Raw genomic sequence first — 14397 nt, forward strand, 5'->3', positions numbered from 1 at the left:
TCAAGTTCAACTTTGGATATCTAACCAAGGATTAATGTTGTTTCTAATTAACTAATCCAGAAGTACAGGATCATATTTTCAGCTTTTGCTTACTCTCTGCCAGGCTAAATCTGCCAGGTTAGCTGTAACAAACAAGAGAAAATCTGTAGAAGTAGGAAATCCAAGCAACACACACAAAATGCTGGAGGAACTCATCAGTACAGGCAGCATCCCTGGAAAAGAGTACAATTGACATTTCAGGCCAAGGCCCTTCAGCAAGACTGGGGAAAAATGCTGAGGGGTAGATTTAAGAGGTGAGGGAGGGGAGGAAGGTGAGAGGAGAAACCAAGAGTGGGAGAGGTGAAGTAAAGAACTAAGAAGTTGATTGGTGAAAGAGATACAGAGCTGGAGAAGGGGGGAATATAATACGAGAGGACAGAAGGCCGTGGAAGAGAGAAAAGGGAGGTGATGAGCAGGCAAAGAGATAAGGTAAGTGAAGGAAAAGGGGAAACTGGTGAAGGAGTGGGCGGGGGGAGGCCATTACCGGAAGTTTGAGAAATCAATGTTTGTGGCATGAGGTTGAAGACTACTCAGATGAAATATAAGGTGTTGTTCCTCCACCCTGAGTGTGGCCTCATGGTGACAGTAGAGGATGACATGGATAGACATATCAGAATAGGAATGGGAAGTAAAATTAAAATGGGTGGCCACTGGGAGATCCCAATTCTTCTGGTGGACGAAGCGTGGCTGCTTGGTGAAACGGTCTCCCAATCTACATCAGGTCTCACTGATGTACAGGGAGCACCAGACACAATAAATGACCCCAACGGACTCACAGGTGAAGTGTCGCCTCACCTGGAAGGACTGTTTGGGGCCCTGAATGGTAGTGAGGGAGGAGGTGTATAGGCAGGTGAGTAAGGGAAGAGGTGTAGGGGCAGGTGTCATAGTCATAGTCATACTTTATTAATCCTGGGGGAAATTGGTTTTCGTTACAGTTGCACCATAAATAATAAATAGTAATAGAACTATAAATAGTTAAATAGTAATATGTAAATTATGCCAGTAAATTATGAAATAAATCCAGGGCCAGCCTATCGGCTCAGGGTGGGAGAAAACTGGAACGCCCAGAAGAAAATGTATAAACTCCTGACAGACAGTGGCGGGAATTGAACCCAGGTCACTGGTGCTGTTATCGCGTTACTCTAACCGTGCTACTCCACTGTGCTGCACCAAGATCAACCAATGTTGGCCAAACAGCTGAAGTGCAGAGGTGGGGTGAAAGGAAACTTTTGACTGTGTGTGATGTCATTGGCTTTGCTAAAACTGTTGGCCATGAAGGAATTAAAAAATGGAAGAAAATGTCAAACTTGAATGGGTCTAAGTCAGTGGAAGTAGACAAACTTACCATGTGCTTGAAGGAATGGAGGCTGCCATTTTGTGAACTGTTTGATTAACTGATTCTTGCTCTGGGATAACAATCAGAGCAATTGAACCTGGACACAAGGAGCTTCTGCTAATGACCTGCTAAACCTGAGATCATTTTTAGATAAACGGTTCATTGTAAGCACAAAATACTCTGCAGATGCTGGGGTCAAAGCAACACTTGCAACATGCTGGAGGAACTCAGCAGATCGGGCCGCATCCGTGGAAACGATCAGTCAATGTTTCGGGCCGGAACCCTTCGTCAGGACTGAAGCGGGAAGGGGCAGAGGCCCTATAAAGAAGGTGGGGGGAGGGTGGGAGGGAGAAGGCCGGTAGGTTCCAGGTGAAAAACCAGTAAGGGGAAAGATAAAGGGGTGGGGGAGGGGAGGCAGGGAGGTGATAGGCAGGAATGGTGAAGAAGGAATAGGGGAAAACACAATGGGTAGTAGAAGGAGGCAGAACCATGAGGGAGGTGATAGGCAGCTGGGAGAGGGGGCAGAGTGACATAGAGATAGGGGAAGAGAGGGGGAGGGAATTACCAGAAGTTGGAGAATTCTATGTTCATACCAAGGGGCTGGAGACTACCTAGACGGTATATGAGGTGTTGCTCCTCCAACCTGAGTTTAGCCTCATCATGGCAGTAGAGGAGGCCATGTATGGACATATCCGAATGGGAGTGGGAAACAGAGTTGAAGTGGGTGGCTACTGGGAGATCCTGTCTCTTTTGGCGGACGAAGTGGTCCCCCAATCTGCGTCGGGTTTCACCGATGTAGAGGAGGCCGCACCGGGAGCACCGGATGCAATAGATGACCCCAACAGACTCACAAGTGAAGTGTTGCCTCACCTGGAAGGACTGTTTGGGGCCCTGAATGGTGGCAAGAGAGGAGGTGTACGGACAGGTGTAGCACTTATGCTTACAGGGATAAGTGCCGGGTGGGAGACCGTGGGGAGGGACGTGTGGATCAGGGACTTGTGGAGGAACCGATCCCTGCGGAAGGCAGAGAGGGGTGGAGAGGGAAAGATGTGCTTAGTGGTGGGGTCCTGTTGAAGGTGGTGGAAGTTGCGGAGGATAATGTGCTGGATCCAGAGGCTGGTGGGGTGGTAGGTGAGGACAAGGGGAACTCTGTCCCTGTTGTGGTGGTGGGAGGATGGGGTGAGGGCCGAAGTGCGGGAAATGAAGGAGATGCGGGTGAGGGCATCATTGATGACGGCAGAAGGGAACCACGATCCTTAAAGAAAGAGGACATTTGAGATGTGTATTGTATACATCTGGCATGTTGGCAGAGGTAATCTCATTTTCTCAGCCCAGTGTCTGGGTGATCCAGTTTGACTGGTTTGAACCAGAGTAGAATAGAACAAAAGAAGTTGCCTAAGGCACGAAGTTGTGTAGCCCTTGGCTACATCCAATGGAAATCAAGGTCAGTCGGATGTCCTTGAGCCAACGAGATTGAAATACAACATTTGAACTGATAAGGAAAAGGTATAAAAATCAGGAGCTTCGAATACAAAGCGGTGAAAGCTCCCAGAGACTATTGCAAGGAAGACCCCCATGCCAGAGGCTGGGAGAAACTGGATCAATCATTTGGCCAGCGGGAGATCCCCTATATCGGTGTTATAAATTGGAGAAGTGGTCTGAGTGAGTGTTGGTATAGAGGGAACAGTGGAATTCATGTTTAAGTTGTTGGCCTGGGGTCAACATAGTTACATTGTTGTTTGTGCAGAGACAATAAAGTGCGAACTTCGACTAATTACGAGTTGTTCGTGAAGTGCCTAACCTACATTTTCTACTTGCCTGGATGATCACGGATCCAAAACTCAAGAAGCTTAACATCCTCCAGGACAAAAGAGCTCACTTGGTGAGCATCCCATTCAACACTGGTACATTCATTCCCTTCACCATTGGCATACTGTAACTACAGCAAGTGTACCATTTACAAAATCCAAAATACATTGCAATTACTTCAGGTTATCTCATCAGTACCTCCAAAATCCATGGCCTCTACCACCTTGGAAATACAAGGACAGCTGGCACAATGGAACACAACCAAGTGCATATTCCATTCCAAGTTATACACTGCCTTGGCTTTGAAATGTAACACTGTTCCTTCACTCCTACTGAATCTAAATCCTGGAATTCCCTAACCAATTAACACCATGGGAGTACTTTCAGCTAAAGAACAGCAGTGGTTCAAGGAGGTGACTCACCATTCCTTCTCAAGGATAATGAGGGATGAACCATTAACACTGCTTTGCCAAGAACCTAGGCATCCAGAAAAAAATGTTTAAACAAAGAATGCATATTAACAACTTTCTGAAGAGTGGCTCAAGCTCATGACCTACAAGAATCCAATGATAAGTGTAGTCGCTAACATATCCACATTAAAGAAGAGTTTGTAAGTATTCTGGTGGGCCTGCAACTAATACCCCGGCTTTGTAAGAAAAATAAGACCATAGATCATAAGACAAAGGAGCAGAAGTCGGCCATTCGGCCCATCGAGTATGCTCTGCCATTTTATCATAAACTGATCCATTCTCCCATTTAGTCCCACTCCCGCGCCTTTTCACCATAACCTTTGATGCCCTGGCTACTCAGATACCTATCAATCTCTGCCTTAAATACACCCAGTGACTTGGCCTCCACTGCTGCCCGTGGCAACAAATTCCATAGATTCACCACCCTCTGGCTAAAAAAATTTCTTCGCATTTCTGTTTTGAATGGGCACCCTTCAATCCTTAAGTCATGCCCTCTCGTACAAGACTCCCCCAACATGGGAAACAACTTTGCCACATCCACTCTGTCCATGCCTTTCAACATTCAAAATGTTTCTATAAGGTCTCCCCTCATTCTTCGAAACTCCAAGGAATACAGTCCAAGAGCAGACAAACGTTCTTCATATGTTAACCCTCTCATTCCCGGAATCATTCTAGTGAATCTTCTCTGTACCCTCTCCAACATCAGCACATCCTTTCTTAAATAAGGAGATCAAAACTGCCCACCGTACTCCAAGTGAGGTCTCACCAGCGCCTTATAGAGCCTCAATATCACATCCCTGCTCCCATACTCTATTCCTCTAGAAATGAATGCCAACATTGCATTCGCCTTCTTCACTACCAACTCAACCTGGAGGTTAACCTTAAGGGTATCCTGTACAAGGACTCCCAAGTCCCATTGCATCTCAGAACTTTGAATTCTTTCCCCATTTAAATAATAGTCTGCCTGTTTATTTTTTCTGCCAAAGTGCATAACCATACACTTTCCAACATTGTACTTCATTTGCCACTTCTTTGCCCATTCTTCCAATCTATCCAAGTCTCTCTGCAGACTCTCCGTTTCCTCAGCACTACCCGCCCCTCCACCCATCTTCGTATCGTCAGCAAACTTAGCCACAAAGCCATCTATTCCATAATCCAAATCGTTGATGTACAATGTAAAATGAAGCAGCCCCAACACGGACCCCTGTGGAACACCACTGGTAACCGGCAGCCAAACAGAATAGGATCCTTTTATTCCCACTCTTTGTTTCCTGCCAGTCAGCCAACGCTGTATCCACGTATGTAACTTTCCCGTAATTCCATGGGCTCATATCTCCTCATGTGCGGCACCTTGTCAAAGGCATTCTGAAAATCCAAAGATACAACATCCACTGCATCTCCCTTGTCTAGTCTACTGGTAATTTCCTCAAAAAATTGTAATAGGTTTGTCAGGCAGGATTTTCCTTTAAGGAATCCATGCTGAGTTCTGCCTATCTTGTCATATGCCTCCAGGTACTCTGTAACCTCATCCTTGACAATCAACTCCAACAACTTCCCAACCACCGACGTCAAGCTAACAGGTCTATAATTTCCTTTTTGCCTCCTTGCCCCCTTCTTAAATAGCGGAGTGACATTTGCAATCTTCCAGTCCTCCAGAACCATGCCAGAATCTATCGACTTTTGAAAGATCATTGCTAATGCCTCCGCAATCTCCACAGCTACTTCCTTCAGAACACGAGGGTGCATTCCATCTGGTCCGGGAGATTTATCTACCTTTAGACTATTCAGCTTCCTGAGTACTTTCTCTGTCGTAATTGGGACTGCACACACTTCTCTTCCCTGCCACCCTTGAGTGTCTGGTATACTGCTGTCTTCCTCAGTGAAGACTGATGCAACATACTCATTCAGTTCCTCTGCCATCTCCTTATCTCCCATTACAATTTCTCCGGAATCATCTTCTATCGGTCCTATATCTACTCTCACCTGTCTTTTACTCTTTATATACTTGAAAAAGCTTTTAGTATCCTCTTTGATATTATTTACTAGCTTCCTTTCATAGTTAATCTTTTCTCTCTTACTGACCTTCTTAGTTTCCTTTTGTAAGCTTTTAAAAACTTCCCAATCCTCTGTCTTCCCACTCATTTTTGCTTCCTTGTATGCCCTCTCCTTTGCTTTAACTTTGGCTTTGACTTCTCTTGTCAACCACGGTTGCATCCTTTTTCCATTCAAAAATTTCTTCTTTTCTGGAATATACCTGTCTTGCACCTTCCTCACTTCTCGCATAAACTCCAGCCACTGCTGCTCTGCCGCCTTTCCCGCCAGTGTCCCTTTCAGTCAACTTTGGCCAGTTCCTCTCTCATGCCACTGTAATTTCCTTTACTCCACTGAAATACCGACACATCAGATTTCGGCTTCTCTTTTTCAAATGTCACAGTGAACTCAATCATATTATGATCACTGCCTCCTAAGGGTTCCTTCACCTCAATCTCTCTAATCACCTCTGGTTCATTACACAATACCCAATCCAGTACAGCCGATCCCCTAGTGGGCTCAACAACAAGCTGTTCTAAAAAGCCATCTTGCAGACATTCTACAAATTCTCTCTCTTGAGATCCAGTGCCAACCTAATTTTTCCAATCCACTCGCATGTTAAAATCCCCCACAATTATCATAACACTGCCCTTCTGACAAGCCTTTTCTATTTCCTGTTGTAATTTGTAGTTCACATCCCTGCAGCCGTTTGGAGGCCTATAAATAACTGCCATCAGGGTCCTTTTACCCTTGCAATTTCTTAGCTCAACCCATAAAGATTCTGCACCTTCCGATCCTATATCACCTCATTCTAATAATTTAATATCATTTCTTACCAATAAAGCCACGCCTCCCCCTCTGCCTACCTTCCTATCCTTCCGATGCACCATGTATCCTTGGACGTTCAGCTCCCAGAGACATGCATCCTTTAGCCACGTCTCAGTGATGGCCACAATATCATACCTGCCAATCTGTAGCTGTATAACAAGATCATCCACCTTATACCTTATGCTGCGTGCATTTAAGTATAACACCTTAAGATCTGTATTTGGTACTTTTCTCTTTGATTTCACTGCAACTTTGTTGCACTGCAACTCATCCCAATGGCTACAAATTTGCCCCATCACCTGCCTGTCTTTCCTGACATCTTTACTGCTCACTATCTTAGATTTATTTCTGGTTTCCCCTTCCTCCGCTCTATCATTCCAGTTCCCATCCCCCTGCTAAATTAGTTTAAACCCTCCCTAACAGTTCTATTAAACTTTCCCGCCAGGATATTGGTCCCCTTTGGGTTCAGGTGTAACCTGTCCTTTTTGAACAGGTCATACTTCCCCCAGAAGAGATCCCAATTATCCAAGAAACTGAAGCCCTGCCCCCTGCACCAGTCTCTCAGCCACGCATTCATCTGCCTGATCCTACTATTCTTGCCCTCGCTAGCATGTGGCACAGGTAACAATCCCGAGATGACTACCCTGGAGGTCCTTCCTAACTCCTGAAAATCTCTCTTCAGGACCTCTCCTTTGTCCTATCTATGTCATTGGTACCAACATGTACCAAGACAACTGGCTGCTCACCCTCCCCCTTCAGAATATTCAGGACCCGATCCGAGATATCCCATACCCTGACACCTGGGAGGCAACATACCATGCGGGTATCTCTATCAGACTCACAGAATCTCCTGTCCGTTCCCCTGACTATAGAATCCCCTACGACTACCGCATTCCTCTTCTCCTTCCTTCTCTCCTGCACAACAGCGCCAGGCTCAGTGCCAGAGACCTGGTCACCATGGACGTCCCCTGTCAGGTCATCCCCCTCAACAGCATCCAGAACAAGATAGTTGTTGCTGAGGGGGACAGCCACAGGTGTGCTCTCCACTATCCGTGCATTTCCCTTCCCTCTCTTGACCGTGACCCAGTTTTCTAACCCCTATAGCCTAGGGATGACTATCTCCCTGTAGCTCCTGTCTATCACCTCTTCACTTTTCCTGATAAGCAGTAGGTCATCAAGCTGCAGCTCCAGATCCCTAACACGGTCTCTGAGGAGCTGCAACTCGGTGCACCTGGCGCAGATGTGGCCATCAGGGAGGCTGGAGGTCTCCCAGGATTCCCACATCTGACACCCTGAACAAACCCCTAACCCTGCAGGCATGCTATCTAATTCTACTGGAGTGTAACAGGAAAAATAAGTCTACTCACCCACTTACCTCGCTAAACAGACGAACTTTTTAAACTGTTAGCTCGTACCGTTAGCTGTGAGAGCCCTGCTGTTCCTGTCTGTCCGGGCCGATTTGTGAAGGGGGGGGAGGGAGAAAAAAAGAGTTGGTGCTTTGCTCTTGCCTCTTCCCGTTTACCACCGAAGCCCGTTGAAGCCAAAGCCCTACACTCTGCTCCCACTCACTCCACTGCCCGCTGTATAAGGTGGTCTCCTTTTTAAACTCTCCGCGCGGTCCTGTTGACGTCACGCGCCTGTGCAGTCTCGACCTTCTTGCACTCGAAGAAGTTTTTTTTAAAAAACTGTCTCCGTAAATGTAAATATCTAATCAGCCAATCATGTGTCAGCAACTCAAGCGTAAAAGTATTCCCACACCAGTTTGTATGGTGTTTTTTTTTGCTCCAGATTCCAACATCTGCAGACTCTTATATCTCCAGCAATAAATAATAGATCATTGTTTTGCACTTCATTCTGGTCTCCAAAGTGAAGGAAAGATGTGAAGATGCAGAAATGTATGAGGATGTCAGGGGTGAAGAATACTGGTTATGAGACAAAGTTGGAAAGGTCAGTTTGTTTTCTTTGGGACAAGTAAGTAGGAATCTGAAACTCTGAAAAATTGGTGGAGAAGCACCTTTTTACCTTAATGAGCTGAGAAGAGGGTTTCAGTATTCCTTTTTGGCTGGCATTGACACAATAACCTCACAGGTCCCCACCTGCACTGCACTTTCTCTGTAGATATTACACTTTATTCTGTATTATGTTATTGCTTTACCTTGTTCTACCTTAATACATTGTGTAATGATTCAATCTGTATGAACAGTCTGCAAGACAAGCTTTCTTGGAACATGTGGTAATAATAGACCAATTCTAATTCCTATTTGAGGAATTGAATGTTCTATGATCTATGTCAGTTAGACAGTTTTAAAATAGGTGAGTTAACATTCACACCCTAAGCTGAAAAGCTAACGATGACTTTCTGATATAAATTAAGCCCAAAACACAGTCCCATATACTGGAGGTATGGGTTTAATTGCCACTCTCTGTGAGATCCTAAATTTATTCAAATGATGCAAAGTTGCTTAATGGATGGCAGACATTTCTCTTCAATGACGAAAAGGAAGTTGTCATTGATTCTTACTGGCCAACTGGGATCAGTCGAGACATTGGAACACTGCCTACAGCCTGAAATAAAATGAGCAGATGTCCAGAAAAGACCAGACCAAGGGATGGAAAATGGTCCCTAAAATACGAGCGGAATGAGCAAAATAAAATTCATTGTAGACTATCTCAAGTATTATTTAATGACTCTTATAAGGTTGCTCACCTTGTAGTGGAATAAGAAGATCCCAAAAAAGAGGCTGTAGAGGTCTGAAGTCAGAATGGCAAGGTTGACTGAGGTGGCATTACTGAGCTTCATTACAATGGGTAGGAAGCTGTACCAGCCAAACATGCAGGCAGCAAATGAAATGAATAATAACACTGTGAAAAAAAGAGAATGATGCACATGAACATAATCTCAGTATTCTACTGCAGGTGCTTAAAGTTGTACAATTAGTTACAATACTATTGAAGTCATTCTCCATCATTTTGAAGTAACTGTCAATTGGTTCTCTTGCTATCAGGGTGGCAGGAGTCTACATATTGATCAGTTTGTATCAGACTTGCTAGCTTGATTTGAAATGAAATTGGATGCTTATTAAACTTCACTCCAGGGCAGTATACCTTACCAATGATCTTACTGTGAATATACAATCATAATAACGATCACCTTCAACAAATCAAACCAAAAATTCAACTTTAATTTTTGACTATTATTATTGTCTATATAACATCTTCTGTGCTACTGACAAAGAGTTAATTCAAACGCAAATAGGTCCTTCTAAATTGTCATGCCCTGGTTTTCCAAATAACATCCCCTTGTTGCAACGGTGGAAGGAGTATTAAAATCAACTGCTCTATTTTTACATTCAGAGAAAGATTGGGTTTCATAGTCATAGTCATATTTTATTGATCCCGGGGGAAATTGGTTTTCGTTACAGTTGCACCATAAATAATTAGATGGTAATATGTAAATTATGCCAGGAAATAAGTCCAGGACCAGCCTATTGGCTCAGGGTGTCTGACCCTCCAAGGGAGGAGTTGTAAAGTTTGATAGCCACAGGCAGGAATGACTTCCTATGATGCTCTGTGTTGCATCTCGGTGGAATGAGCCTCTGGCTGAATGTACTCCTGTGCCCACCACTACATTATGTAGTGGATGGGAGACATTGTCCAAGATGGCATGCAACTTGGACAGCATCCTCTTTTCAGACACCACCGTGAGAGAGTCCAGTTCCATCCCCACAACATCACTGGCCTTACGAATGAGTTTGTTGATTCTGTTGGTGTCTGCTACCCTCAGCCTGCTGCCCCAGCACACAACAGTGAACATGATAGCACTGGCCACCACAGACTCGTAGAACATCCTCAGCATTGTCCGACAGATGTTAAAGGACCTCAGTCTCCTCAGGAAATAGAGACGGCTCTGAGCCTTCTTGTAGACAGCCTCAGTGTTCTTAGACCAGTCCAGTTTATTGTCAATTCGTATCCCCAGGTATTTAAAATCCTCCACCATGTCCACACTGACCCCCTGGATGGAAACAGGGGTCACTGGTGCCTTAGCTCTCCTCAGGTCTACCACCAGCTCCTTAGTCTTTTTTACATTAAGCTGCAGATAATTCTGCTCACACCATGTGACAAAGTTTCCTACCATAGCCCTGTACTCAACCTCATCTCCCTTGCTGATGCATCCAACTATGGCAGAGTCATCAGAAAACTTCTGAAGATGACAAGACTCTGTGCAGTAGTTGAAGTCCAAGGTGTAAATGCTGAAGAGAAAGGGAGACAAGACAGTCCCCTGTGTAGCCCCAGTGCTGCTGATTCACATTATGCTTTCCTGATCAAGTAACATCTTGATTTCAAAATTTGTCTCATTGCTTTTGAATCCCAACATGATTTTGCCTCATCCTATCCCCATAATGTCACTCCACACTTTAAGAAAGGAGGAAGGCAGCAGAAAGGAAATTATAGACCACTTAGCCTGACCTCAGTGGTTGGGAAGATGTTAGAGTCAATTGTTAAGGATGAGGTTATGGAGTACTTGGTGACACAGGACAAGGTAGGACAAAGACAGCATGGTTTCCTTAAGGGAAAATCTTGCCTGACGAACCTCTTAGAATTCTTTGAGGAGATTACACATAGGATAGATAAAGGGCATACAGTAGATGTTGTATATTTGGACTTTCAGAAGCCCTTTGACAAGGTGCCACACATGAGGCTGCTTACCAAGTTAAGAGCCCTAGGTATTACAGGAAAGTTACTGGCATGGTTAGAGCATTAGCTGATTGATAAGAAGCAGTGAGTGGGAATAAAGGGATCCTTGTCTGGTTGACTTTCAGTGACTAGTGGTGTTCCGCAGGGGTCGGTGTTGGGACCGCTTCTTTCTATACTGTATAGCAATGATTTAGATGATGAAGTAGATGATTTTGTTGCCAAGTTTGCAGATGATAAGATTGATAGAATGGCAGATAGTATTGAGGAAACAGGTAGGCTGCAGAAGGACTTTGACAGATTAGGAGAATGGGCAAGAAAGTGGCAAATGAAATACAATGTTGGGAAATGCACGATCATGCACTTTGGTCGAAGAAATAAATGTGCAGACTATTTCTAAACAGGGAGAAAATCAAAAAATCTGAGATGCAAAGGGACTTGGGAGTCCTTGTGCAGAACAGTCTAAAGGTTAACTTGCAGGTTGTGTCAGTGGTGACGAAGGCATATGCAATGTTAGCATTCATTTCAACAGGTCCAGAATACATGAGCAGGGATGTAATGCTGAGGCTTTATAAGGCACTGGTGAAGCCTCACCTTGAGTACTGTGAACAGTTCTGGGCTCCTCATCTAGGAAAAGATGTGCTGGCATTGGAGAGGGCTCAGAGGATGTTCACAAAGATAATTCTGGGGATGAAAGGGTTGTCAGATGAGATATGTTTGATAGCTCTGTGTCTGTACTCACTGGAATTTACAAGGATGAGGGAGGATCCCATTGAAACCTTTCGAATATTGAAAGGCCTAGATAAAGTAGATGTAGAAAGGATGTTTCCCATGGTGGGGAAGTCTAGGAAAAGGGGGCATAGCCTCAGGATAGAGGGGTGTCCATTTAAAACAGATGTAGAGGAATTTCTTTAGCTATAGGGTGGTGAATTTGTGGAATTTATCACCACAGGCAGCTGTGGAGGCCAGGTCATTGGGTGTACTTAAGACAGAGCTTGATAGGTTCTTGACTGGACATGGCATCAAAAGTTACAGGAAGAAGGCCAGGGATTGGGGCTGAGGAGGGTAATAAAAAGGATCAGCATGATTGAATGGTGGAGCAGACCAGATGGGCCAAATGGCCTAATTCTACTCCTATATCTTATGTTCTTATGGTCTTATAATCTGCTCCAATATTCCAGACTCCAGAATCTCTATACTGGCCTCCTAATCAGCCTAAAAATAATTGATCCGTGACTGTGTACTGTGCTTTCGACTGGCAGAATCAGAACCCGAATCAGGTTTATTATCACCAGCATGTGTTGTGAAATTTGTTAACTTAGCAGCAGCAGCAGTTCAATGCAATACACGATAGCCCAGAAAGAAAAAAAAGTAAATCAATTACTTAAATCAATCAGTCAAAAAGTAAATGAAGTATATATATATGTATGTATATTAAATAGTTAGAATAAAAACAGTGCAAAACAAAAATTATATATAAATTGAGGTTGTGTTCATGAGTTCAATGTCCACTTAGGAATTGTATGGCAGCTTCTTCAGCCTGCAATCCTTTCATACAAATTCACATTTAAACAAATATGCATGATTCATCCTGCTTGTAAAAAAAACTGTTCTGATTTCCAGTAAACCTCCTCTAGGATTAAACTCAACTGCTGAATATTTCAAGCCTTTTCTCTTCTTGTTGATGTTGCTAGAAACAATAATGTGTACGTATGCCTCCAATAATCGCATCAATATTTTCTCGTGGCTTTAGGAAAAGCAACTATTCCACTTAAATGCCATTATGTACATTTGGGGCTATCATATTGTCAAAAATGATCACTATCTTCTTAAATAGACTTTAACTTCTAAGGAGGAATTGATACTATTTGTATTTTCAATTATATTCATCAATATAAATTTATGTGTGTTTCTCTCCATGTAATACCACCTTGGAATGTTGGAAAGAAAAAAATCACAAATTGCAACTACATAATTCCAATGAGAATAAATTATTACATAAGGGTTGTGCCTTCCTCAGCGTAAGCAACATCATTACTTCAGCAGTGTAGTGCAACAATTAGATACCAGAACAGTGTTGTACAAATCCAGCATTTGTTGTGTCTTTGAAATTACAGAAGGAGAGCAACATTGAACGCTTATTTTTTCCTTCATGTTCAGCAACAAAAGCTGACAAATCTTGGCACTGGATTTTCTTGGTGGACAATTGAAACGGAGATGAAAAAGTAGATGGCTGAGTTCTCCTTTTGCTGTTGCATTATTCAGAAGGTACAGATTAATTGAGAAACAGCGTTGGCCTGACTGTGATGCCAGAAACTCATGATTTAAATTTGCATCACATCTTCATATGTGATGTACTTGAAGGTTGCCATGGCTCCAAAAAACTATAGAGTAACTGAGATTTACTTGTTTCAGGAGAACAATCAAGGATATTAGAGAAACAAATCAAAAGCATCAAAAAGGACAATCTATTCATGGAATTTAATGCATTTCATTAAAGATAAACAGAGAAGAGGGATTCTTTTTCTCAGAACCATATTCACAGTATACACTCAAAAATGCTTGTGGAGTAGTTCAGTGGAAATGTTCAGATGGCAGACCTTAACATAAATGAAAGCTTACCGATTTGCCAGTTCCAATTAATGTTTGCAACTTCATTGTGTTCCAGAATGCCTCTACAACAGAGAAAAAAACATGAAAACTTGCCTTTAAAAGAAACACCAGAGATACAAGACCATTCAAAGAAATACAGTCACATAACACTACAGCACAGAAACAGTCCCTTCAGCCCATCAGCTCCATGCTGAACTATTGTTCTGCCTCAACCCATTCACCTGCACCCAGATTATAGCCCTCCATACCAGTCCCATTCTTGTACCTGTGCAAATTTCTCTTTACTGTTGAAATCTAACCCACAAGGTCTTGGCCCAAAAAATCGACTAATTAGTTCATTTCCATAGATACTGCCTTACCTGCTGAGTTCCTCCAGCATTTTGTGTGTGTCTGGTTTGGATTTCCAGCATCTGCAGAATTTCTTGTGTTTATGTATTTAAATTTACCTGAATGAACACTTGCCCACAGGGTCGCCTACTGAAAATTGGAAGTGATATTTGGCTCTAGTTGGCCAGTGTGGGCAGAATGGGACAAACAGATTTCTTCTTTGCCGCATGTTTACGTAGTAGTTGAGTGGGA

The 14397-nt window shown here is 43.4% G+C and overlaps 1 protein-coding gene across 9 annotated transcripts in view; it reads right to left on the minus strand.

Annotated features, from left to right (window-relative positions):
- Window positions 1-14397, minus strand: part of LOC134349579 (solute carrier family 35 member F2-like) — a 108370-nt gene that overhangs the window by 14277 nt on the left and 79696 nt on the right. For all 9 annotated transcript variants that reach the window (XM_063054117.1, XM_063054114.1, XM_063054115.1 and 6 more), the window contains 2 exons: window positions 13828-13880; window positions 9221-9375 (listed from right to left, as the gene is read on the minus strand). In XM_063054117.1, the coding sequence (XP_062910187.1) occupies window positions 9221-9375; window positions 13828-13880 (208 nt within the window). The remainder of the gene's footprint in view (window positions 1-9220; window positions 9376-13827; window positions 13881-14397) is intronic.

This window comes from Mobula hypostoma, chromosome 7 (assembly GCF_963921235.1).
Source record: "Mobula hypostoma chromosome 7, sMobHyp1.1, whole genome shotgun sequence".
Classification (NCBI taxonomy): Eukaryota; Metazoa; Chordata; class Chondrichthyes; order Myliobatiformes; family Myliobatidae; genus Mobula; species Mobula hypostoma.